The following is a 27214-nucleotide window of genomic DNA, read 5'->3' as shown; positions in this document are numbered from 1 at the left end:
AAATAGTTTCACACAGACATTATATTTACTGTACCATTACATCTCTTCATTCATTTTTAAGTGAGGCTCTGAGACGCCTTTTGACGCATCCTGGCTCTCTCAATCAGACAGCAGAGTTTTTCTTCTGCACCCCTCTTCCATCTGATCTGTCTACTCAACAACATCACAGACTAAAAAGAACCTCTGCTGCACCAGAGCAGGTAGCTGGACTTCCTCAGCTCTATTAAGCTCCCTGTTTTCCATGGTTACACAACTAAATCTTTGTATTTTTCCCGCACATTTGAATGAGATATAATTAGAGTTGACAAGCGAAATGTCATCATCCTCATAATGTTTTGACGCATTGGAAGACCTATCTATGCATTTGGTCATACAAATTATTTTGGTGACATGGCATATAAAGTAACACATCTCCTCTTAGCCATCTAGGGAGTAACAACATTTATTTTTTTAGGATTAATTTACCGTGGGTCAAATGTATCCATGCACAGGAGAGTTGTGGGAGGTCAGATACAGAAGCTGTCAGATATTCTCGTGCAGAATTGCAGTCAATGAATTTACGGCTTGTTTGTGAAATTGGAAAACGCTAAATGAATTGCACGTGTCCTAAGTAAATATTTATGAATGGGCAGAAACAGGGGCATCATTGTTGTCACCCCCACCCATGGTATTTGAGTTCCCCCTGACGTTTGAAAAAACCCAAAGTAACATAGTGTCAGCCAATGAGAGGTAAATCACTGCAGGAGCAAACTGGGCCTGTATATAGTGAACTGCCCACAGTGCTTTGGGCTCCTGTGTCAGTGTTAAAAGGTGTGCCCCTTTCTTTTGTCAAAATTTAGTGCAGAGGTGGCACGTCTGGTTCTCCCCATCTTTTTGGTTCTCTCTCTCACCTTGCTCCACCAGGGATATAGCCGTCCATATTGTACCAGGAAAGCAGTGCCAGCATCACAGAGAGGTAACACTCGTCACACACACTAAACTTCAGTGGCTCTACTATGTTTTTCTATACATTTTCTCTCTGACATGCCTGCCTGCTTGTCTGTGTTTCTATGGCGATACAGCGGCAGATGAGGATGATGTATAGTCGCAGCTGGAGAAGCTGTGACAGGAGGTGAACTCCCTGACGGAGATCTCAGCTCTGCAGACAGGTATGCTAAGCTGGCTGCTCTGTGCGCTCATACTAAGTGCTGCTTTATGGCCAGGAAGGTTTCAAAGAGGGAATGCTTCTCATGGGGAGAAGCAGTTAATCTGTTTATGGGTTAGGCAAGTGTATACTGTATGTACCTTTGGTACATGCACTCTTAGAGAAAAAAAAGGTGCTATCTGGACCATAAAAGGGTTATTCGGCTGTCCCCATAAGAAAACCCTTTTAGGTTCCAAGTAGAACCCTTTTGGTTCCAGATAGAACCCAAAAATAGGGTTCTCCTATGGAGAGAGTTGAAGAACCCTTTTGGCAACTCTTTTTCTAATAGTGTGGAATCGATGCAGAGAAATTCTGATTTTATATTTCTTATGGTAATTCACACTAACCCCAGACATCAGGTTAGCATACACTTTCATTTGTCATTTACTAATATGCTCAGTCACCAGTAGAGGGCAGGAGTACTCTTACCTTCATCCTCATGCCTCGCAGCAGCAATAATGTTGACAAAGCACTGAGTCATGTGCTGGGGAAGATAATGTTGAATTTCTTCGTAAAGGCCTTGGAGCGCATTGCGAAATGTATGATGGATATAAAAGTATTATGATGAGAACAGTTCTTTATACAGAGAGGGTGGAAGAACATAGTGTTACTGTCTCATATAGTATGCCTCTGAGTTCCCTCCCACTGAAAGGGCTTGCGTCTTATTTTGGGAACTTGGTTTAGGACATGTATACAGATAAAAACCTTTGCTTCGTCCTACTAGTCCTCATTATGTCCGATTTAAATTCTATAGATTATAAAATATCTATGAGACATTATACACCAATATATCATGGAGATACAGTGGGGAGAACAAGTATTTGATAACCTGCAAAATCAGCAGTGTTTCCTACTTACAAAGCATGTAGAGGTCTGTAATTTTTATCATCATAGGTACACTTCAACTGTGAGAGACAGAATCTAAAACAAATCCAGAAAAATCACATTGTATGATTTTCAAGTAATTCATTTGCATTTTATTGCATGACATAAGTATTTGATACATCAGAAAAGCAGAACTTAATATTTGGTACAGAATCCTGTTTACAATTACAGAGACCATACGTTTCCTGTAGTTTTTGACCAGGTTTGCACATACTGCAGCAGGGATTTTGGCCCACTCCTCCATACAGACCTTCTCTAGATCCTACAGGTTTCGGGGCTGTCGCTGGGCAATACGGACTTTCAGCTCCCTCCAAAGATTTTCTATTGGGTTCAATGGTTTTCTTTGAGATTGTGGTCCCAGCTCTCTTCAGGTCATTGACCAGGTCCTGCCGTGTAGTTCTGGGCTGTTCCCTCACCTTCCTCATGATCATTGATGCCCCATGAGGTGAGATCTTGCATGAAGCCCCAGACCGAGGGTGATTGACCGTCATCTTGAACTTCTTCCATTTTCTAATAATTGCGCCAAGCAGCCTAGTGAGCAGCCTTCTCACCAAGCTGCTTGCCTATTGTCCTGTAGTCCATCCCAGCCTTGTGCAGGTCTACAATTTTATCCCTGATGTCCTTACACAGCTCTCTGGTCTTGGCCATTGTGGAGAGGTTGGCGTCTGTTTGATTGAGTGTGAGGACAGGTGTCTTTTATACAGGTAACGAGTTCAAACAACTGCTGTTAATACAGGTAATGAGTGGAGAACAGGAGTGCTTCTTAAAGAAAAACTAACAGGTCTGTGAGAGCTGGAATTCTTACTGGTTGGTAGGTGATCAAATACTTATGTCATGCAATAAAATGAAAATTAATTACTTAAAAAAATGTGATTTTCTGGATTTTTGTTTTAGATTCCATCTCTCACATTTGAAGTGTACCTATGATAAAAAATTACAGACCTCTACATGCTTTGTAAGTAGGAAAACCTGCAAAATCGGCAGTGTATCAAATACTTGTTCTCCCCACTGTATATTTCAAATTCTTCAGTAATATTTGAACATGGTAGGTAGGGTTATTGACGGAGGAAGTTTGAAGGAGATACATGTACTAAACTGCTTCCCTCTGCTTCTAATTTGTCTCCATGGTATCAATGCTCACAGGAAGTGTTACCTGACCAGAGGAACCCAAGCACTACCATGAGGCCAACGAACACTGCATCGCATGGGGTGGAACACTTGCCACTCCACGTGACCTCAATGAAAACAATGTCCTGATGGACTATGCCAAGAGGAGTGCGCCAGGTACCAAGGAGTTCTGGATTGGTGTGACAGACATTGTGAAGGAGGGCCAGTATGTAGACATCAACAGCATGCCCATCAGCTACTTCAACTGGGACAAGACCAACAAGCAGCTCACAGGGACAAAGAGGGAGAGCTGTGTCGTGCTCTCACTGGCTGCACAGGGAAAGTGGCATGATGAGGTCTGCCTTGGCAAGAAAAAGTACATTTGTGAATACCCCATTCCCTAACTTGTGTACCACCATGGAGACCAGATGGTTGTTGACAACCTGATGATCATGTATGCTCGTCATTAAAAAATACATATGTTATGGTACCACACTGGTTTGTGAGTCTCTCTTTCACCTTCACTGAGTCGTCTGTATTATACAGCTAATTTATGAGTTGGTGAATTTGTAGGGAAGTTGAAATTCTAGGTAAACAATTCCCTTCTGTACTCCCACTTGCAAAAAATGATTGTTAATGTGTTCATTGTTTAATAGTTATTTTAAAATAATGAGTAGATAGGGCACACTGTTAGGCCTACCAAAATATGCCACTCAATGATTGGTATAGGACTAGACCTTACAGTAGATTTTATTCCAATCTGTGATATTGTCCATAACTGACAGATAGACATGAGACAGAGATGTTTAAGGATGTGACGATGATACCTTCTCTGGAATCTCGGGAAACTGAACGCTGTCCATTTCCTCCCCATTGATAGCTGTGTGTTTGTGCTTAGGTAGTGTAACAGAAACTATCCTATATCAGTTTCATACACGTTTTTATTAGTTTTAGTTTAGTTGTACAGACCCTCGGGTTGAAAAAACACATTATGTTTTTGTTCACCGTCGTAAAGTTTTCCTGTTGACATCGAGCTCGGGTAGATGGCTGTATAAATTGTCACACAAATGGAAATGGTGCCCAGCGAAGAGAACCAGCTCGTACCGAAAGAGGTGAGATTATCATAGCCAGTTACAGAACGGGGTTCTGGCAACAACGGGCCCTTAGTAATAATCCTTATGACAGTCAATGATACAAGCAACTTTTTAGAAGTTAGCACAGAAAAGTAGTTGGTGGCATTATCTACTGACGCTTAAAACCACAATGATCGAGTTGGCTAACTAACGTTAGCTTTCATCTAGGTAGTTAGCAAAGGTTGCTAGCATGCTAACCTTAGCGAGCTACTGTAGCTTTAAACCCGATTGTTTCGCTCAAAACGGCGTAGTAACGTTTAATTAGGAAACTGGTGGACAACAGTACTAGCTACATGGGGGAAAAATACAATTGTAGAGTATTATTTGCTAGTTTGTTGTTGTGGCTAGCTTTATCATAATGTCGTTAGACATTGCTTTGAGGTGCTGGTAACGTTATCTTGTAGCTGGCTAGCTTGTCAAAGCAAAGGCAAACTAGCCAGCTGGAGGAGATAGTTGATGACTAGCTGCTTTGCTAGTTTCAGATCAGGTAAACAATGGAGTCCTTGTTGCTGTCAACGTTAGCAAGCCAGTTAGCGAGAGCTAGCCAGCTGGTTATATATTTTTCTAAACATCAGTCTCAAACGACAACATTTTGGTTTCATAGCTAACGTTAATTAACTATGATATATCTTATACAAACATTTTGTTATTAGTTAGCTGTGATAATATATGTTCAGTGTAATTTAACTAGCTAACGTTAACTAGTAATACTACAATACCCTCCTTTGCTTCATACAATTAGGTCTAACTGTTAATAGTTAACAATCTAAACGTTTTTGTGTCAGTATCTCCTTATTTACATTTCAAAAGGGTTGTTTTTGTATCCACAATTTCCACACGAAGATTTATTGTAGCTAATCCGGCCACTGTTTTGGCTGAGTTAGCTAAGCTATCGTGCCAGCGGCTGTAGAAAAGTTCTAGGCCTGTAGTCAGTGAACTGCCTGCTTTCATTGCAATTAGAAATAATTACATTGCCATTTGACATTGTGTTAATGGATTTCCCACCTTTTGAACATGATATTATAATCATCACACAATCCAAATCTTATATTAATATAGAAATGTGAATCCCATCTAGCTGAGAAATAACATAATTACAGATCAAGGATAAAGACAAGGAGTGTTGAGCCTCTGTTTAGGCTGGTATTAGGGCTGAGACTGGAATGCTGACCTCAGTAGGATGATACATTTCTTTAAAATGTAATTTACTCTAGTTTTAATCTGCTCTGGACAGCCTCTCAATAATCAAGTGTTCCCAGTGCTGAAGGTCCAAGCCACTGTCCTCAGTGACGCCTCGATCTGTCCTCTCTCCATCCCCCTAGTCATGCGGCTGAACCCATTATTTCAGCTCTATGCAGGGCTCTACGTCCAAATGCTGATGACAATCTCCAACCTTACGCACATTGCTGCCTGGGCTGCTGTCACTCATTTGAGCATGGCTAGAACTCATTTTTCAGTTGGATGTCATGTGTAAAATAATGGAGAATCGGCTTCGTTATCCATTAACTAAGCAAGATAACTCTTTTTTTAATTTGTCTCAATTTGAACTGGAACAGGTTAGGCGACTTGAAATAGTTTTTTTGACAGAACCAAAACTCAGTTTAAAGATTTTATTGTCCAACCAATGAAGGCAATTGTCAGTATTTGAATCAGTAGCTTCACATTAGTCACTCCAGCCTACTGTTGCGTTGTCCAGAGGGAACTGGTTGGTTTAAACTTTGCAGAGCCACCTGCTAGCTTCTGTTAAAGCGCTTGACAGAAGTTGTGTGCAGTGGGATGAGTCAGCGGGTGGAGGGTGTTTTCGGCCTCTGAGGTTAGACTTAGTTCTCAATCTGGCATTGGGCTTATGCACACCTACTGATGTATTGTTATAAAATTGTTCCAGTTTCATCAAGTACAACAAGGTCTTCAAGTCTATTTTATTCACGAAGGTTGTGTAAGCTAGCTTCAAACGCTCATATAATTTCCTCTGTGGTGGTGGCCTTTGCATAGCTCCATTTCGGGAACAGGCTTTCCTGGGAGATAACAGGACATTTAATACTGTGTAAGGGGTATTGTATTTACGTCATGTTTGTTTTTCCTTGATTTGGTAAACTTAAGTTTCAGACTTTTCATAAAATGTCCCTAGTATGGTTCTTCTCTTAGGGAAATGTTAAATGTTTGTCAAATGTGCAAATGCATGTTAATGCAATGTAATTCCCATGACAACTCACGTTAGGCCTAAATGTTCTTTTAAAAACCAAATCCCCAAGCCGGTTACGGTTAACAAGCCCTCTCTTACTTTCCCTTCATGCAATGGTCAGTTCTCGAGAAACAACATGCATAGAAAAGTTTCAGTATCTGTTTCAGGAAGTCATTAGACCTCAGGTGCTACTGTAAAACCAGGAAGTAAAGATCTACTTTTTTTCTCACATATTGTCATGTGGATTGAAGAAAAATGTTTCTTACAGACTTGACTGACTTGAAAAGGAGACTGAAGTTCTGCTGAAATTCAGGGTTTTCTGCCAGCCAGTGACTATAGACCAGGTTGTTCTCTCACCCTCTGAAGGCTCATCAACAGAGTTAGTGTTGCTGCAGGCCTACTGATGCAGGGTGTTTGTTTGCTGTAATTTGCCCTGTTGGCAGGAAGATGTTTTTCAGGGTCACCTGACTGGATCAATAATGATTTAACAGAAATCCAGACTAATAACTCTGGTTTTAGATAAATAATAATTCTACTGTGTTTGTCACTTAGCCTAGATTCTCATATCTGTTCTGTGTAGTGCGATTGTCTGGGCTCTGTTGAACCTACGGCTGCATGTCAGCACCTTGCAACATTATCTGTGATTATAAATACCCTAATCTGATAATTCACTCTTGTGTGTTGACATCTGCGGCTTGTTTGTATCATCGGCCTGACAGATTTTGCCAAGATCACCAGCTTTACATAGTTACTTTAGGATGGTCACTTGTTCTGTCTGTGGTTTTAATAATACCTACAGTATATTACTGGTGGTCTTTAGAAGTTAATTGAAAGCGTGCCATTCCAAATTAGTTTGTCTGAGCCAGTGTGCTTGTGGATACATAGAGAAACTCTAGCATGTTGCGTAACTGTTTCCCTTCTCGGTAACAGCTGTTTGCACTGTTTTAATCTTTTGTGTTTTTCACCCCTCCTCCCCGTGTGTCATTAGGGTATGTTTTGGAGTTGCAGGCAGAGTATTTTCGATGAGATGAAGAAGAGGTTTTCTCAGGTAGTCTCTCCTAGTCGAGTGGAGTGACTGTGTGCAGCTTACTGTGTTGGGTTTGTTGATGACTGCATGGTGCCTCCGGTTTTTGCAGTCCTGAATGTTTAGCCAACCTACTACCAGCTGGTCACTGTGCCTAGACCATAACAAAATATTAACTAGAACAGAGGGCTGATTGAGTGAGGGCCAGTTTTGTTCACCAAAATGGCAGTAACACCAGCCCAACATGACACACAGGCTACGCATGTAGGTTAAATAAACTGACCATAGGAATTTTTGTTTGGGGGATGACCCATTTTAATCCTTTAGGAAAATACAAAAGGTTCATGGATTAGGAAAACATTTGACAAATGTCAACACACCACACACATGGATTAGAATTGTGGACAATTAAAGGTCACAATAAGCTAGAGGTCGACCGACTATGATTTTTCAATGCCGATACCGATTTATTGGAGGACAAAAAAAGCAGATACCGATTAATCGGACAATTTTTATTTTATTTGTAATAATGACAATTACAACAATACTGAATGAACACTTATTTTAACTTAATATAATACATCAATAAAAATCAATTTAGCCTCAAATAAATAATGAAACATGTTCAATTTGGTTTAAATAATGTAAAAACAAAGTGTTGGAGAAGAAAGTGAAAGTTCCTTGGTCAGAACATGAGAACATATGAAAGCTGGTGGTTCCTTTTAACATGAGTCTTCAATATTCCCAGGTAAGAAGTTTTAGGTTGTAGTTATTATAGGAATTATAGGACTATTTCCCTCTATACCATTTGCATTTCATTAACCTTTGACTATTGCATGTTCTTATAGGCACTTTAGTATTGCCAGTGTAACAGTATAGCTTCCGTCCCTCTCCTCACTCCTCCCTGGGCTCGAACCAGAAGCACAACAACAACAGCCACCCTCGAAGCAGCGTTACCCATGCAGAGCAAGGGAAACAACCACAGGCTCAGAGCGGGGGACGTTTGAAACGCTGTTAGCGTGCGCTAAAGAGCCAGCCATTTCATTTCGTTACACCAGCCTCATCTCGGGAGTTGATAGGCTTGAAGTCATAAACAGTGCAATGCTTGATGCACAACGAAGAGCTGCTGGCAAAACGCACAAAAGTGCTGTTTGAATGAATGTTTACTCGCCTGCTTCTGCCTACAACTGCTCAATACTTAGATGCTTGTATGCTCAGTCAGATTATACGCAACGCAGGACACGCTAGATAATATCTAGTAATATCATCAACCATGTGAAGTTAACTAGTGATTATGATTGATTGTTTTTTATAAGATAAGTGTAATGCTGGCTAGCAACTTACCTAGGCTTACTGCATTCGCGTAACAGGCAGTCTCCTTGTGGAGTGTAACGAGTGAGAGCTAGGTCATTATTGCGCTGGATTCGTTAACTGTAAAGTTGCAATATTGGCTCCCCCGAGCTGACGCGGTGAAAATCTGTCGTTCTGCCCTGAACAAGGCAGTTAACCCACCGTTCCTAGGCCGTCATTGAAAATAAGAATGTGTTCTTAACTCACTTGCCTAGATACACTCTTAACTCACTTGCCTAAATAAAGGTGTAAAAAAAAAAAAACATTTGGAAATCGGCACCCAAAAATACAGATTTCCGATTGTTATGAAAACTTGAAATCGGCCCTAATTAATCGGCCATTCCGATTAACCGGTTGATCTATAGTTATGACATTCATGTGTGAGTATTAGAATGCCCTAACCACTGACTGTGGTCAAATCGCTCAGCTCCCTGAATGCATGCAAATACGCTGCTGATAACGTTTTGTTTTAATATTTTGTCATGAAGTAGAAAACTGAATGGAGATGTGTGATCTGCGCTCAAGGTGTTTGTGTGTGTCCTGTATCTTACAGATAGAGAATGCATCAGAGGAGCCCAGAGTGCTGTGCATAGTCCAGGACACTACCAATGCTAAGACTGTCAACGAGCGGCTCACCCTCAATCTGCCAGCCTCCACTACTCTCTCCAAACTCTTTGAGGATGTGGCCCACAAGGCGAGCTATGTGAACGGCACCTTTGACCTGGCATGGGGCAAGACCGGGGATCTGGTGAGTCTGTGTCCTAAGACAACGTTATGATCCCAGGTCCCTTCATTGGATCCTGATTGGGGGGGGGGGTTTACATAGACCAAACTCCTCCAACACGTCCGTCGTTGTTTGCTCCTCCACACATGGCTACACTGTCTACTGTATGTCAGCTGTTCTACTGAGCTGCACTCAATGACCAACGGCTTGAAATGGTGCTGTTTGGATCCTCCCCATCGGGTGTAAATGGCTTTGTTTGAATGTACGCCAGTCTATCTTTCCTGTCCCTGAAGTAATCTGAGGCTGGAGTTATCTCACGAGTAGGTCAGTGGATTAAGCTCTATTTCCATAGCTGGCTACTCTTCCCCCCCCTCTCCTCCAGCCAACATTACAGGGGTAAACACTGCTGCTTCATAGCATGCTCCCCCAGCTGGTCCTAAAAGCTCATTTTCTGACTGATCAACATGTGGAGGATTCTCATTCTGAATTCAATGGGAACCAATTTGATTTGACAGGTTGATTATGTTGGGTGGTATTGTGGGGATCTACTGATATTTTTCTCTCAAATCCTAGTTTTATTTTGTTTGCGTCTGCAATTATTTTTTCATGCTCAGACCTGCCTGTCCAAACTGAAGGGTGTTTTTCTTTTTTCTTTTTCTCCCCTAGGGGTCGCTGGATCCCAGCAGTGAGACGTCCCTCACTGAGGCTGGGTTCGAGCCCGGGAAGAGGAACTTCCTCCAGCTCACAGACAAGGACGGAGAACAGCCTCGGATTGCGTCGGTGAGTGAGTGGGGAAGATAAAATTAAGTTAATGGTTTTAATGAATACCAGCATGCCTAGGGCATTCCCCTGGAGGAGGGATTGCATGCAGTTCGTTCTTGGTAGACTAGTGGTACCTATAAGCTGAAGCTTAATTCTCCTTTGTGTAGGATGAGTCGGGGACAGCGGGCAGCAGTGGTCTGGATGACAGCTCCCAGGAGCGCTTCATCGGCCCGCTGCCCAGAGATGGCACGGTGGGCTGCAGCAGCGACTACAGCAGCCCCAGCTATTCCTACTCCTCCATCCTCAACAAGTCTGACACAGGTACACCCTCTGTCAACAGCATAGACTTGACCTCACTTCCTTTAAGTAACCCCCCTGACCACTCACTTAATGAAGCAGATGCTAAACTACAGGACTGTTTTGCTAGCACAGACTGGAATATGTTCCAGGATTCTTCCGATGGCATTGAGGAGTACGCCACATCAGTCACTGGCTTCATCAATAAGTCCATTGATGACGACGTCCCCACAGTGACTGTACGTACATACCCCAACTAGAAGCCATTGATTACAGGCAAAACCCGCACTGAGCGAAAGGGTAGAGCTGCCGCTATCAAGGAGGGGGACTATAACCCGGAAGCTTATAAGAAATCCCGTTAGGCCCTCCATCGAATCATCAAAGCTTCAATTCAGGACTAAGATTAAATCATACAACACCGGCTCCGATGCTCATCAGATGTGGCAGGGCTTGCAAACTATTAGACTACAAAGGGAAGAACAGCCGCGAGCTACCCAGTGACACAAGCCTACCAGATGAGCTAAATTACTTCTACGCTCGCTTCGAGGCAAGTAACACTGAAACATGCATGAGAGCATCAGCTGTTCCGGAAGACTGTGCTCACGCTCTCCGCAGCTAATGTAAGACCTTCAAACAGGTCAACATTCACAAGGCCGCAGGGCCAGACGGATTACCAGGACGTGAATTCTGAGCATGCGCTGACAAACTGGCAAGTGCCTTCACTGACATTTTCAGCCTCTCCCTGTCTGAGTCTGCAATAACAACATGTTTCAAGCAGACCACCATAGTCCCTGTGCCCAAGAACACTAAGGTAACCTACCTAAATGACTTCCGACCCTTAGCACTCACGTCTGTAGCCATGAAGTGCTTTGAAAGGCTGGTCATGGCTCACATCAACACTATTATCCCAGAAACCCTAGACTCATTCCAATTTGCATACCGCCTCAGCAGATCCATAGATAGCAGATCCATAGATGCAATCTCTATTGCACTTCACACTGCCCTTCCCCAGCTAGACAAAAGGAACCCATGTGAGAATGCTATTAATTGACTACAGCTCAGCATTCAACACCTTAGTGACCTCAAAGCTCATCACTAAGCTCAGGATTTGGCATGGGTCCTCAGATCCTCAAAGGGTTCTACAGCTGCACCATGGAGAGCATCCTGACTGGTTGCATCACTGCCTGGTATGGCAACTGCTTGGCCTCTGACCGGAAGGCACTACAGAGGGTAGTGCGTACGGCCCAGTATATCACTGGGGCCAAGCTTCCTGCCATCCAGGACCTCTATACCAGGCGGTGTCAGAGGAAGGCCCTAAAAATGGTCAAAGACTCCAGCCACCCTACTCATAGACTGTTCTCTCTGCTACCGCACTGCAAGTGGTACCGGAGCGCCAAGTCTCGGTCCAAAAGACTTCTTAACAGCTTCTACCCACAAGCCATATGACTCCTGAATAGCTAATCAAATGGCTACCCAGACTATTTGTATTCCCCCCTACCCCCACCCTTACGCTGCTGCTACTCTGTTTGTCTATGCAGTCACTAACTCTACCTACATGTACATATTACCTCGGCTAACCGTAGCCCCTGCACATTGACTCTGTACCAGTACCCCTTATATATAGCCTCACTATTGTTATTTTACTTCTGCTTTTTAATTATTTGTTTTATTTCTTTACTTATCTGCATTGTTGGTTAAGGGCTTGTGAGTCAGCATTCCACTGTAAGGTCTACACCTGTTGTATTTGGTGCATGTGACAAATAAAATTTAATTTCATGTCTTTCTCCCCCTCTGCAGGATATGTGGGTTTGGTGAACCAGGCCATGACCTGCTATTTGAACAGCCTTCTACAAACTCTGTTTATGACCCCGGAGTTCAGAAATGCACTGTACAAGTAAGTACCTGTTCTCATGAAGCTCTTTGTATTGTTTTACTAAACAACTGTATTTAATGGGAGAGTGTTGTCCTAAAATTATTTTCCACTTGTCCACTGTTCCCTCCAGCTGGGAATTTGAGGAGTCGGAGGAAGACCCGGTCACCAGCATCCCTTACCAGCTACAGAGGCTGTTTTTGCTGCTGCAGACCAGTAAGAAGAGGGCCATCGAGACCACCGACGTGACCCGCAGCTTTGGCTGGGACAGCAGCGAAGGTGGGCTGTCACACTGCTACTTCTAGACAACCCCCGCCAGGCACCCTCCCTGTAACCAGGAGTGGCCCAGGCTCAACCTCTTCTGATGTTTTGATAAAGGAACTGGAAGAGTGTGGGGAAGGGGTACTGTTTGTTTTGTCACACAGTTCGCTGTGTCTTAACTGATCTGTGTGTGTTTTCTCTTCTGTGGTGTCTGCGTATCTGTGTTTTGTAGCCTGGCAGCAGCATGACGTCCAGGAGCTGTGTAGGGTCATGTTTGATGCCCTGGAGCAGAAATGGAAGCAGACAGAGCAGGTATGAAAGAAAAGTGAACCCTGACACTTGTCTAAACACTAATCCAGGGAGCCAATGAGGGGCCTCCCCAAGGCCCAGATCAAAGGGCCTTCTGTAGGAAGGGGAGAAAGTGCCAGTAAGGCTGAGGGTTAGCTTTTTCTGATCTCAGGAGTTTGGTATAAACCGTATACACTTAATTCACTGTGGAGAGAAGCACTAGGCTTGTGTACGTGAGCTCATGCGTTTAGCTGTATTTGTAAAGAATGCTCTGCATTATCATTGTGGTTAATCAAAGTCCCATTTTGATATTTGCTATATTTGTGTCCCCAGCAGCAGTTTTCTCCACTTACGGTACTTATTTGAACTTCTATTATTGTTTTATTCAACTGTTTGTTTGATTTTGTCATATAACAAATGACATATTATATGCATACAAAAAACGTGATTGGGATTGCACAATAAAGTCAGATTTATTTCTGTGGTCCCCAATTTGTTTTTGTTTTTTTGGGAGGGGGGTGTTGACATACACTGTACAGAATATTAAGAATGCCTTCCTAGTCTTGAGTTGCATCCACTTTTACCCTCAGAACAGCCTCAATTCATCGGGTTATGGACTCTACACGTTGTCAAACTCGTTCCACAGGGATGCTGGCCCATGTTGACTCCAATGCTTCTCACAGTTGTCAAGTTGGCTGACTGTCCTTTGGGTGGTGGACCATTCTTGATATACATGAGAAACTGTTGAGTGTGAAAAACCCAGCAGCATTGCAGTTCTTGACATAAATCTGTGCACCTACTACCATACCTCATTCAACGGCACTTACATTTATTGTCTTGCCTATACACCCTCTGTGCACACACACAGTCCATGTCTCAAGGCTTAAAAATCCTTATTTTACCTGTCTCCTCCCTTTCATCTACACTAATTTTGAAGAAGTGGATTTCACAAGTGACATCAATGGGGCGGCAGGGTAGCCTAGTGGTTAGAGCGTTGGACTAGTAACCGAAAGGTACAAATCTGTCGTTCTGCCCCTGAACAGGCAGTTAACCCACTGTTCCTAGGCCGTCATTGAAAATAAGAATTTGTTCTTAACTGACTTGCCTAGTAAAATAAAATAAAGGTACAATTAAAATAAGGGATCATAGCTTTCACCTGGTCAGGGAAAGAGCAGATGTTTTTAATGTTTTGTACACTCAGGGTAGAAACATTCCAGATATACAGACATGAAAATGTTTGCTACTTTTAAATCATTAGCCAACTTTTTACATTTTATTTGATGTTATTGTTGCTGAGGTAGTTCCACTCAACAGTGCCGGAATGTAAAAAAGGGTTCTTACCTGATACACTCTTACACTCAAAAAGGTGATTATTTGAGTCTCTGGCACAGGTATTATGCTGGTGGGCATCTCTAACAAAATAAACAATTGGATAAGTACGTGAGGACCGAGTCAGTGATAATTCTGTGGACCTTACCAGACCAAGTTCAATTAATACCATTCATTTTTACACACACAGCCAGCCTAGCTGCTTAAAATGCTGGACCCCCAGATGAGTACGAGGGCCGGTACAGTTAAAATAAAATTCTAACAAGCTTGTTTCAGCTGGTCTGTGGCTTGTTCTTTAGAATCAAAAGTGTTTAATTCCTAAATTATTGTTTAGATGTTTGTGGCTGCTGGTGAACCATGATGAGCACACATAATCAGTGACACTGAAGTAGCTTACCTGCCAGGCTCTTCAGGGTGTCAATATCAAGCCATTTTGAGGTCTAGCTAAGAATGACATTTTGGGTTTTATTTTTGTTAAACATAATCTCACAGGTCCGGTACCTATCACCTTGGGTGTGAATTTGATGTTTTTGGTGTAACCTCTGAGTTTCCCACTTTGACACTAAAACCAGGGAACCTTGCAAGCGTTACTCTGGAACCAAATAAGATTAATTATGTTTTTCTAAGATGCAGAGAATGTTTGTCAAAGCCATTTAGTAATATTGAAGGATCTCTTCTAAGGCTTTGTTCTTTTGGGAAACAAATTGAGAAGAGTCATCCGCATACAAAAACAATTTACAAGAGCAGGCTGATTTCACATCGTTAATGTACAGTAGGAAGAGCAGTGGACCAAGGACGCTCCCCTGTGGGACCCCACAGCTAATCTCCAGTTTTCCATTAACATCCAACACTTGGACCAATTGGTCTCTGACTGCATAAGTCCCCATTTAACAGGAAATGGGCCTGCTGTTGCAGTCACATATTTAGTGAAATGTGTTGACTCTTGGAGAGGAGCCAGGTCATTGTCTTTGGGGAGTTTACGTTATTATTGCGCTGGCATAGAGTTGAGGTTGTGTGAGTAGTATGTACTGTGTGAGCAGTGAAGAGCATGTTTCAGAGTTCTGAGAGATACATGTGAGTGTTGTGACTGCTCGGGCCTGACTCCCTGGTGTTGTGTCCCCCCTCAGGCTGACCTGATTAACCAGCTGTACCAGGGGAAGCTGAAGGACTATGTGCGCTGTCTGGAGTGTGGCTATGAGAGCTGGAGGATCGACACCTACCTGGACATCCCTCTGGTCATCAGACCCTTTGGGGCCAACCAGGCTTATGGCAGCGTGGTGCGTGTCTCTCTGCCACCATCTCTTATGTCTCTACACTTCTAGTCATGAAGAAGTATTAATCCAAGTGTGTGAAGAGATCAAAGCTATGATGGTCATTTGTGTTCGCCACGCAGACACGGAAGTCCAGACCCTGCTGTATGCTCCTGCATTTTCCTAAGACTTTTAATAGTAAGACAGTGTAATGTGACGTAGATGTGGTTAGAGTTGTTACTGATACAGTGCCTTTGCGACTCACTGAAACAGGAGGAGGCTCTGCAGGCCTTTGTCCAGCCAGAGACTCTGGATGGGGCCAACCAGTATTTCTGTGAGCGCTGCAAGAAAAAATGTGATGCCCGTAAGGTGAGTATACAGACTAATGATCTCGTTGATGTTAAGACCACACTTCCCTTTGGGTCATGGGAGAACTGATTGGGGAGGATGTTGAGTGAAGGACGTCACTGGTCTGGCCATTTGTGTTCTGACCCATGCCCTTTGCTCTCCCTCCACAGGGGCTGAGGTTTCTGCACTTTCCCTACCTGTTGACTTTGCAGCTGAAGCGTTTTGACTTTGACTACACCACTATGCACCGCATCAAACTCAACGACCGCATGTCCTTCCCTGAGGAGCTGGACATGGGTCCTTTCATTGATGTGGAGGACGAGGTGAGACACACCAGCCCAGTGTGGCCTCCTATGTGTTTTATAGTCTAGATAGAATAATGATATCAGGCCCGGGGTGGAATAGTGCCAGGCGTTCAGGTCCACTCAAATTAGATTTTCGATTATGTTTCATGTATTAGTCATTTCAATGTCATCATTAATTCATGAGTGTAACTGATACCTAAACTCTGTCTGCTTTCTCTCTCTTTCCATCCCGCTCTTTGTTTTTGATCAATGCCCGCTCTCATAGAAATCTCCTCAAACGGAGAGCTGCACTGACAGCGGGGCAGAGAATGAAGGCAGTTGCCACAGTGACCAGATGAGCAACGACTTCTCGGCAGATGACGGTGTTGATGAGGGCATCTGCCTGGACAGCGCCAGCAGTACTGAGAGGGTCTTGAAGCCAAAGGTACCCAGCCTCAACACTGTATGTAATACCACACAAACCGTCCTTACACTCTAGCACCCGTACTCCCTGTGTCTTATAGCCCATCCTGGTCTGTTTGCATGTAGTGCAATCTGCTGTCATTAGATTTAATTGTTAGCTAATTGTCTCTCCTGCCCCTGTCTCGTCTCCAGAGTTCATTGACCTTTGAGCTGTTCTCGGTCATGGTCCATTCGGGCAGCGCTGCAGGTGGCCACTACTATGCCTGCATTAAGTCCTTCAGCGATGGCCAGTGGTACAGTTTCAACGACCAGCATGTCAGCAAGGTTATTCTCAGTCTTCAAATAACTTGTGTTTACTATGCATGTAATACTAGACAAAACAACTCGACCTACGCTTTAAATAGACTTAAGAAATTGATGCCTGTCATTGTAACATTCTATTGACAGTTGTCAGAAACACAATTGGTGGTTGTCCTGTGTGTGTGTCCTGCTATAGATCACCCAGGAAGACATCAGGAAAACATATGGAGGGTCCTCGGGGAGCAGAGGCTATTACTCCAGTGCCTTTGCCAGGTCAGTGGAGCTCCTGTCTCTGTCAATCTCTGGATTGATCTGAAATCAATATGTCCCTGAACACATCTCACTCCCATGCCTGGCTCTCTCCTCTTACTATCTCATTGTATGTACCTACTAATGCATGCCTACATGGCCAGAACATTACCAGTATCTGTTCACTTCACACACCGCAAGTTCAATACCAGAGGAAGCTTTAATAGGGATGAACCGGGGATTTTTTACTTAGAGTGCTACATTTTATTGAAGTCTCCCTGGGAGAAAAACAAGAGGGTGGTTATTCAGGCTAGGACAAAGCCCTGTTGATAACTGAGCTTTTACGTAATGCACTGTTCTTTCATGTGTTTGGAAAGGAAGATGGAACTCTATTTGGCTACTCATTTTCCTTTTCTCCATTTGCATTTAATAAGATGTTTTTCTGTTCCAACAGCTCTACGAATGCGTATATGCTGATTTATAGGTTGAAAGACCCCTCAAGGAATGCAAGTAAGAGAAACGTATTAATCAAGTCTAGTTCCATTATCAAGTTTGCTTTTAAATGTCTAAAATGACTGTTAAACTGTATTAAGTTACATATGTGGGTATAACAATCCTAGTAGGTTCTACTTTCCAAGTCTCTCTCAATGACTTGGACCCCCAGTTAGTTATGGTGATCTCTTGACTGATGGGCCGTGTTGTTACCACTGCAGAGTATCTGGATTGTGATGACTTCCCTGAGCACATAAAGCATCTGGTCCAGAGGGAGAAGGAGTCTGAGGAGCAGGAGAAAAGACAGAGGGAGATCGAGCGCAATACCTGCAAGGTACATCCTCCTCCTGTGGACTTTCCCATGGGCAACGGTGTCAGTCATTTGACTGAATGTTCTGTTGTTTTTCACAGGGGTTGTATTGTTGTTAATTGCTCTGTGTTTCTCTGTCAGATCAAGCTGTTCTGCATGCATCCGATGAAGATGATGGCTATGATGGAGAACAAGCTGGAAGTGCACAAGGACAAGACGCTCAGAGAGGCAACAGAGATGGCCTACAAGGTACGTCAGAGTGGAAGCTAAACGCGGAGGAAAGCATTGAAAGCTAATCTCACTCAGCAGCTGCAGTGCATACCAGCCAGAGGTCGGTGTCAGAATAGAGAGTGGTCCAAGGATAGACATGGTTCTAAGATTAAAATGGGGGTTGCAATGGCCAAGAGAAGCCTCAAAACATTCTCTTATGTGTCTATTAGCAATTGGATGTGTGTGTGTCTTTGGCCACCCATTCTGCCCCCTAGCTCATGGAACTGGATGGGGTGGTCCCACTGGACTGCTGTCGCCTGGTCAAGTACGATGAGTTCCATGAGTACCTGGAGCGTTCGTACGAGGGCGAGGACGACACCCCCATGGGGCTGCTGCTGGGCGGGGTCAAGTCATCCTACATGTTTGACCTGCTGCTGGAGACCCGCAGAGCTGAACAAGTCTTCCAGCCATACAAACCTGGAGGTCAGTAAAAAACATTCAAGACTTAAAATATAATACTATAACTAGCAACTCTTTTAGCCTTTTCAGAAGTGAGTTGTGTGTGTGTGTGTCTCTGTAGAGGTGATGGTGAAGGTTCACGTGGTGGATCTGAAGACGGACACTATCGCCCCTCCCGTCAGCATCAGGGCCTATCTAAACCAGTCAATCACTGAGTTCAAGCAGCTCATTGCACAGGTAAGTTAGTTCAGACACTCCTCTTTAATTCTTCATTTCTATCTAATACAGTCTAATCCAGCCTGATACAGTCTATACTTGTAAGACCATCAAATCTGCCCGTATTTGTTTCGGGATCTTTGGTGAATTATCTCTCCGGTGTGTGTATTGTGTTGTTGAAAGGCCACAGAGCTCTCAGCCGAAACCATGCGCGTCGTCCTGGAGCGCTGCTATAATGACCTTCGGCTTCTCTACGTGCCCAACAAGACACTGAAAGCAGAGGGTTTCTTCAGGAGCAACAAGGTCGCACTCCACTTTATCATTGTCCTTTCCAGCTTGGGTCTGCTGTGTTTAATGTTGTGTATCTGTAAACATTTTTCAGCAGTTCTTTGATCTCAGATGTAACACATCTAATTTGTCCATTCTCTGGTTTCTCTTAGGTTTTTGTGGAAAGCTCTGAATCCCCAGATCACCAGGTCACCTTCACTGATTCCCTCTTGTGGAAACTGCTGGATCGCCATGGGAACACAATCCGCCTGTTTGTCTCGCTGCCTGTGCAATCCCCCGGCACCAACCGAACTATTTGCCAAAAAGTTGGTGGCGAAACTGAGGAGTGCTCTGAGGGGTCAAAGGCCAACAGGAATTCCGTAGAGGCCATCCTGGAGGAGAGCACAGAGAAGCTGAAGAACCTGTCCCTCCAGCAGCAGCAGGGCTCCAGCACCAGTGACAGCCAGAAGAGCTCAGACACCAGCGACTTCGAGCACATTGAGTCCCCCTCACCCTCTCAGGAACCAGACTCCTCCTCTGTATCTGCTGTTGTTGCAGTCGACAACCGAGAGCTGGAGAACCGGATCCGGGCGGCCAGCGGGGGGAGCGGCGAGGGGGCCTACTCTGACCCGGAAACCCAGTTCCCTGGGGAGGAGCGCTCAGACTCTGAGGTGAACAACGACCGCAGCACAAGCTCAGTGGACAGTGACATCCTGAGCTCCAGCCACAGCAGTGATACGCTGTGCAACGCCGACAGCGGCCCCATTCAGCTGGCCAACGGCCTGGACTCACACAGCATCACCAGCAGCCGCCGCTCCAAGGCCAACGAGGGCAAGAAAGAGACGTGGGACACAGCCGAGGAGGACAGTGGCACGGACAGCGAGTATGACGAGAACGGGAAGAGCAAGGCAGAATCCTATTACCTCTACTTCAGAGCAGAACCATATGCACAGGAGGACGGCTCTGGGGAAGGAGGCCAGAAATGTACGTCTTCTCTCTGTATGATGATGATTCTGTACTCAGCAGTGATTTCGATTGTACAAAGTGTTTCTCAACCTTTTCTGTAATGGGGCTCGGGAAACTATGGTCTCCCTCCCCTAACCCATTCATATCTCTAATGGAAATGTATAATTTCCTTTGGTAGACATGTTATCTGAGTTCACTGATGGACATATCTGAAGAGTTTGTCTACAATGTGAGTTTTTGATATTGTACTATATTTAATCTTTGGACAAATGGGGTTACTCTTTTTTACACATTTCATAAATCAAGTCCTGTAAATACATGTTCAAATGATCAAATCTTAATATTTTTTGGTATATATAGTGTGTGTAGGAGATATCTCTATCTAAAGAAATGCACTCACTCCTAGATTATAAGCAAATCCAATGCAGGTCAATGGAGAGTGAGGCCTGCTACAACATTCAATCAATCAAATGTATTTATTAAGCCCTTCTTACATCAGCTGATGTCACAAAGTGCTGTACAGAAACCCAGCCTAAAACCCCAAACAGCAAGCAATGCAGGTGTAGAAGCACGGTGGCTAGGAAAAACTCCCTAGAAAGACCAGAGCCTAGGAAGAAACCTAGAGAGGAACCAGGCTATGAGGGGTGGCCAGTCCTCTTCTGATTGTGCAGGGTGGAGATTATAACAGAACATGGCCAAGATGTTAAAAAGTTCATAGATGACTAGCAGGGTGAAATAATAATAATAATCACAGTAGTTGTCGAGGGTGCAACAGGTCAGCACCTCAGGAGTAAATGACAGATGGCTTTTCATAGCCGATCATTCAGAGTATCTCTACCGCTCCTGCTGTCTAGAGAGTTGAAAACAGCAGGTCTGGGACAGGTAGTATGTCCGTGGACTGGGGACAGCAAGAAATCATCAGGCCAGGTAGTCCTGAGGCATGGTCCTAGGGCTCAGGTCCTCCGAAAGAGAGAGAATTAGAGAGAGCATACTTCTATTCACACAGGATAGAACAGGAGAAAAACTACAGATATAACAGACTGACCCCAGCCCCCCCCGACACAAACTACTGCAGCATAAATATTGGAGGCTGAGAAAGGAGGGGTCGGGAGACAAATTACATTTTATTTGTCACATACACATGGTTAGCAGATGTTAATACGAGTGTAGCGAAATGCTTGTGCTTCTAGTTCCGACAATGCAGTAATAACCAACGAGTAATCTAGCTAACAATTCCAAAACTACTACCTTACACTTATGTGTATAAAGGGATAAAGAATATGTACATAAAGATATATGAATGAGTGATGGTACAGAGCGGCATAGGCAAGATGCAGTAGATGGTATCGAGTACAGTATATACATATGAGATGAGTATGTAAACCGTGGCATAGTTTAAAATGGCTAGTGATACATGTATTACATAAAGATGCAGTAGATGATATAGAGTACAGTATATACGTATAAATATGAGATAAATAATGTAGGGTATGTAAACATTATATTAAGTAGCATTGTTTAAAGTGGCTAGTGATATATTTTACATCAATTCCCATTATTAAAGTGGCTGGAGTTGAGTCAGTGTGGTGGCTGTTTAACAGTCTGATGGCCTTGAGATAGAAGCTGTTTTTCAGTCTCTCGGTCCCAGCTTTGATGCACCTGTACTGACCTTGCCTTCTGGACGATAGCGGGGTGAACAGGCAGTTGCTCGGGTGGTTGTTGTCCTTGATGATCTTTATGGCCTTCCTGTGACATCGGGTGGTGTAGGTGTGCTGGAGGGCAGGTAGTTTGCCCCCGGTGATGCGTTGTGCAGACCCGGACAGGAAGATCACGTCAGTGACGCACCCCTCCCTCTTTCTCTCACACTCTCACATGTGTACACACCACAGACATTCACACGCTTGGACACCCATGCGCCCGCTCAAACAGCTGGTGGGAAAGTCCAACTGTTCTAAATGTATTTACAAATGCAGGTCTTTGAAGCTAATCTTGTTTAGTCTGATGTCCTAACTGGTTTATTTGAAAGTTTAGTTTGTGGGAACTGTAAAATTGTTATTTTGTAAATAAGTGTGGGTCGTTCATGTGAATTTAACTTTTTTTTACAGCCCCATTTTGATTTGAAGGACACCTTCCATACATGTTTGTCCATGATAAAAGAGGTCAGAAAGTGCTCAAAGATTACACAGTTTCCGTACCCCACCCTACCATGAGACATCCATGCACACCTGCATGTGTGTATGTCTGTGGTATGTGTGTCCCCCTGCATGTGAGAGAGAGAGGGAGAATGATGTAGCAGGCCTCACTCTCCATTGACTTACATTGGATTGGCTTGCGCTGTAAAGTAAGATTTGAAGTTTAAGATCTGAGAGCGGGAGAACGCTGTACAATGACTCTCCAATCTCCATTAAATCAGCGTGTATTGTATATACTCTAGGTGGTGGATGTTGACAACAAAAAAACAGCAACACTTGTCCAAAGAATAAATATAGTACGATACAGAAACGGCTGTAGTTCACAAACAACATTGAGTTGAGTCATGAATTATATATTTCGGCTTAAATATCGATACTATATGCTTTTAAAAAATTTAATTTTTAAGTGTATTTCAAAATGCATATGCTGAAGTCATTTTTTAAGGTTTTTATTTCATTTAAATGATAAAATGTGAATGGATTCATTTAAGATAAGCACTCATGTCAGTTATCTGACAGACCGGTGAGCAACACCTTGGGGGTTAAGAAACACTGGTTTAGATGCTCTTAGAACAAAATCCACATGTAGTATTTAATTACTGTTATATGATTAGTTTGTTTCAACTAATTGAAACGTATGTTTTGGTGCTGTTTGCCTGTCAGGTGTACTGGTCCACGTGGATAAGAGGATAACTCTGTCAGCATTCAAACAGAACCTGGAGCCTTTCGTGGGGGTCACCTCTACCCAGTTCAAAGTGTTCCGCGTCTACGCCAACAACCAGGAGTTTGAGAGTGTACGGCTCAACGAGACCCTCTCCTCCTTCTCTGACGACAACAAGGTCCGTAAGCGTCTCACTATCTGCCCCTTTCAAAACATCATGACTCTTCTCAAAAGATAATGGTGTGTGTGTTGGATATATATATATATATATATCTATATATATTTACAATCTATAAACATATCTATATATATTTACAATCTATAAACATATCTATATATATATATTTACTATAGATAGATAGATAGATAGATACGTGTGTATATATCTGATCCATGACGCTTCTCTTGGTTTTCTTACAGATAACCATTCGATTAGGCAGAGCACTGAAGAAGGGCGAGTATCGGGTGAAAGTGTACCAGCTACTAGTGAATGATGCAGAGGTAAGGACCGGGATGTGCTGATGTTTCTTCAGACACAGAAGTGATTGTTATTCGGTGTTGTGCAATTTCCTCACTTAACAGCAGCCTGTAGGTGTGTCACTGATGGATTTGTCACCAGGGTGTATTATGTGACAGTTGTATATGTCATTGTGTTTCATGCTTAAGTGTGTGTGTGTGTCTCTCCTCCCCAGCCCTGTAAGTTCCTCGTGGACACAGTGTTTGCTAAGGGCATGACTGTGAAACAGTCCAAAGAGGAGCTAATGCCTCAGCTGAAAGACCAATGCAAGCTGGACCTCAACATCGACAAGTGGGTTCCACCTTACACACTTAAACATGTACAGTCAAATAACTCTAATCTGCATATCTAAGATGATCTATGTACACAATCTAATGCACATGAATGTATGGGCACACATCCAACCATACATCAACTATTATACACTTGAATCCCTTACCTACGTATTTTCTTATGAAAGCATTTGTTGGCACCGACTACTTGACTGTAAAAGGTTCCACAGTTGTCTTTGTGATGATACAATCAGAATGTCATAGTCTAGTAATTTACCAGGTGTAAATGCCTTGCTCAAAGACACATCAACAGATTTTTCACCTAGTCAACGCGGGGATTCAAACCAGTGACCTTTCGGTTACTGGCCAAATGCTCTTAACCGTTAGGCTACCTGCTGCAGATCCTCTCACTTCAAAATATCATGGGCACCTTTGTTCTCTTATGGATGGGTACTGTGAGTGACCTTTTAAAGCACTGACTCACAGCTGATGCTTATTGCTAGAAGTGTTGTTGAATCCTAATTGTGTGTGGGGTCAGGTTCCGTCTCAGGAAGAAGACGTGGAAGAACCCAGGGACAGTGTTTCTGGACTACCACGTCTATGAGGAGGACATCAACATCTCCAGTAACTGGGAGGTCTTTCTGGAGGTTCTAGATGGTAATACTGGTTTGCTATTGTTTCGACTACTCTCTTCAGAGCCATTTGTAAATTGCCTCATGGTCATCATAGCCTGAATAGAGACAAACTTACACTCAAATATATTACTGCTTTTATATCAAAAGCCTATATTAGGTCACGTAAAAATGGTTTTAGAGGAAGATTTAACATTTAAAAAAACCTGTAGAACTGAATTGTCTCTCCTCTGAATGAGTATCACTTGTGAGAGAGCGAAAGAGAGGCAGACAGAGACAGTGGGTGTGTGTGCTCAGCCAGCCCCAACCCTCCTCTCCTGCCCCTTTCCAGGACCGGAGAAGATGAAGTCCATGTCCCAGCTGGCTGTGCTCACCCGCCGCTGGACCCCTGCCCAGATGAAGCTGGAGCCCTTCCAGGAAGTGGTTCTGGAGAGCAGCAGTGTGGAGGAACTCAAGGAAAAGGTGTGTGTGTGTGTATTCACATACTGAATGTCGGTGCCAGGCCTTGTACATGTCTGAGGCCACATACACACTGGATTGCAAGGCAGCACTGGGATTGTCTTACCCACTAAGTGCTGCTCCCAGCAACATCACTGGGTCTGATGCACCACTTGGGAGTAGTGAGATGCACTGTAACTTTTCACATCACAGTATATAACATCAGCCTCTAGACTTTGAGATGCGTAAGTAGATGTTGCAAGGTAAATTATAGGGCATGCTAAATTAATATTAAAAGGCCATTTGTGACATCAATTCTCTCTCTCCAGCTCAGTGAAATAAGTGGTATTCCTCTTGAAAACCTGGATTTTGCCAAGGTAGGTAAACCGTTTTTGACACTAAGGATTTATCTTTTGCTCTTGCATTGATTCACTCCACTTAATTTCCTGAAATGTTTCCCAGTTTACTGACTGGCGTCCTGATTGTCTCCTGCAGGGGAGAGGAACATTTCCTTGTGATATCTCAGTATTGGAGATCCATCAGGATCTGGACTGGAACCCTAAAGTGTCCACTCTGAATGTGTGGCCTCTGTACATCTGTGATGATGGTGCTGTGGTCTTCTACAGGTAAACCCCTTATGTTCAGGGAAAACTGCAGATATTTGGTTCAATATAGGTATATTCTGCAGAAAGTCTCACAGCTTGTGCTCTGGTGTTTCAGGGACAGCACAGAGGAGCCTATGGAACAGTCGGAAGATGAACGCAATGAGCTGATGAAGAAGGAGAGCAGCCGGCTGCTGAAGACTGGCCACCGGGTCAGTTACTCACCTCGTAAGGAGAAGGCCCTTAAGATCTACCTGGATGGGGGCCCAGTCAAGGACCCGGGGCAGGACTGAGGCCCATCTGAGGCCCGTCCCAGTTAGCTGGCTGGCCTGCCTGCCTGCTGCAGTGTAGCTTGGCCCGGCCAGGGGACCATGTCTGGCGTGGGGCCCCACGTTGACTCGACGGCGTCACCAGAGCAGTGTGTTTCACACGCCCTCTTTCATCCTCCCATCTGAGCTCTAGGGGAAAGAGTGGCTCAGAAATCATATTGTGCACTATAGTTTATTGTACTGTGAAGTTTAAAGGGAAGTGCAAAAGCTATTCAATTAAAAGAAAAAATACCATACCGACAAATCAATTTAATGGAAATGTTCCAGACATGGGTACACGATCAGAGTAGAGCTGTGTAGCCAGAGGGAAAGAAATGTCTTTCTGTTTCCTCTCCTCTCTGCGACACTTTATTTCTCCTCATCTCCCTCTAGCACTTGGTTTCTCGCTCTCCCCCTCTGTTATGCAGACTAGCAAGAGACTACCTGACCCATCTGTGAACATGTACCTGGTTCAAATTCTCCACATTTGAAATTTTACCAGGCTAGAGCGATGCTCGTCCCACCCACTTTAGAGACTGAGTATAAAGCCAAGAGTATCTACAACAACAAACTCGCTTTCAGTTTTCTTCCAGTTTCTTTGTCTTCTTTAATCCAAACTGCAGTTTATCATCTTTGGCAAATTGATACGTAGTTCACACTCAACATTTGAAAGACCTCTATCTCTGATTCTATAAAGTGGTCATTTTAAAAATTTGCTGACGTTTATGCTGTTTTCCCAGAATGCCACAGTGTGCATCACTGTGGAAACTCCTCTTACTGTTGCTCCACCCCCTTCGCTTTATAGGAGCTCAGCCTCTGCCATTTCCTCCTGATTCACTGATATGTGTTAGTCTTCCAATTACCAAGGAAATGGCAACTAGACCACCAAGTAGACTACGTTAAGGCGCTCATCATTTTGTTCAATGTAAATTATTTTGATGTTATTGTGAGCGACCTCTGGCACACATTAAAAACATTTTGTCTGTACTTAACCTTATGTTAATTTAGAAACATGTTTATTTCCTCTGTCGTTTTTATTTCTGCACGATGTGAATGGTGTGCGTGTCTGTCGAGGCCACGTGCATGCTGATTGCTTGAGGGGCGGGAGCCCTCAGTGGTTTTGGGAGATGGTTGGGGGCAATATATACCTGCTGCTGCTTCTCATAGACTGAGACCAGAGGGCATAGACCCTACTGGACCAGCTGACTGGGTCTCCACACTGCAGGGCCCAGCAGAGCTCCTCTGGGCTTATAATGCTGCCTGCCACAAGCTGTTCACAGTAGAAATGCCAATAAAATAAAATTTGTTTCTTTGTTTTGAGGTTTAAATCTTGTGTGAACATAGTTAAGGTGATTTTAGAATGAAATTAAAATGTTTTTTTCATAACTACAGTATTCTGTTATTATAAATTAAGTATTTTGAT

At 43.6% G+C, this 27214-nt stretch overlaps 1 protein-coding gene and 1 pseudogene across 6 annotated transcripts; both read left to right on the top strand.

Moving 5' to 3' along the window:
- The first annotated feature begins 664 nt into the window (after positions 1–664).
- LOC135541742 (tetranectin-like protein) lies at positions 665–3585 on the top strand (annotated as a pseudogene).
- Positions 3586–4021: 436 nt separating this feature from the next.
- Positions 4022–27177, top strand: usp47 (ubiquitin specific peptidase 47). 6 transcript variants are annotated; one of them, XM_064978528.1, is made up of 29 exons: positions 4022–4287; positions 9418–9612; positions 10255–10368; positions 10518–10671; positions 12445–12541; positions 12651–12796; positions 13011–13090; positions 13403–13420; positions 15523–15672; positions 15919–16014; positions 16164–16316; positions 16564–16740; positions 16893–17024; positions 17197–17273; positions 17704–17759; positions 17963–18075; positions 18193–18300; positions 18537–18744; positions 18842–18957; positions 19120–19239; positions 19377–20187; positions 23025–23200; positions 23443–23523; positions 23715–23830; positions 24350–24468; positions 24775–24905; positions 25211–25258; positions 25377–25507; positions 25602–27177. In XM_064978528.1, the coding sequence occupies exons 1-29, from the start codon at positions 4243–4245 to the stop codon at positions 25774–25776; spliced, it is 4143 nt and encodes a 1380-aa protein (XP_064834600.1). In that variant the 5' UTR covers positions 4022–4242; the 3' UTR covers positions 25777–27177. The 6 variants fall into 6 exon arrangements, with proteins under 6 accessions (XP_064834600.1, XP_064834618.1, XP_064834609.1 ...); XM_064978546.1 differs by having other exon boundaries at positions 13400–13420; positions 16564–16722; XM_064978537.1 differs by having other exon boundaries at positions 13400–13420; positions 16893–17015.
- The last annotated feature ends 37 nt before the right edge of the window (positions 27178–27214 follow it).

This window comes from Oncorhynchus masou, chromosome 1, assembly GCF_036934945.1.
Source record: "Oncorhynchus masou masou isolate Uvic2021 chromosome 1, UVic_Omas_1.1, whole genome shotgun sequence".
NCBI lineage: Eukaryota > Metazoa > Chordata > Actinopteri > Salmoniformes > Salmonidae > Oncorhynchus > Oncorhynchus masou.
The sequence above is the reverse complement of the archived record's forward strand: the minus strand, read 5'-3'. Positions and strand labels throughout refer to the sequence as shown.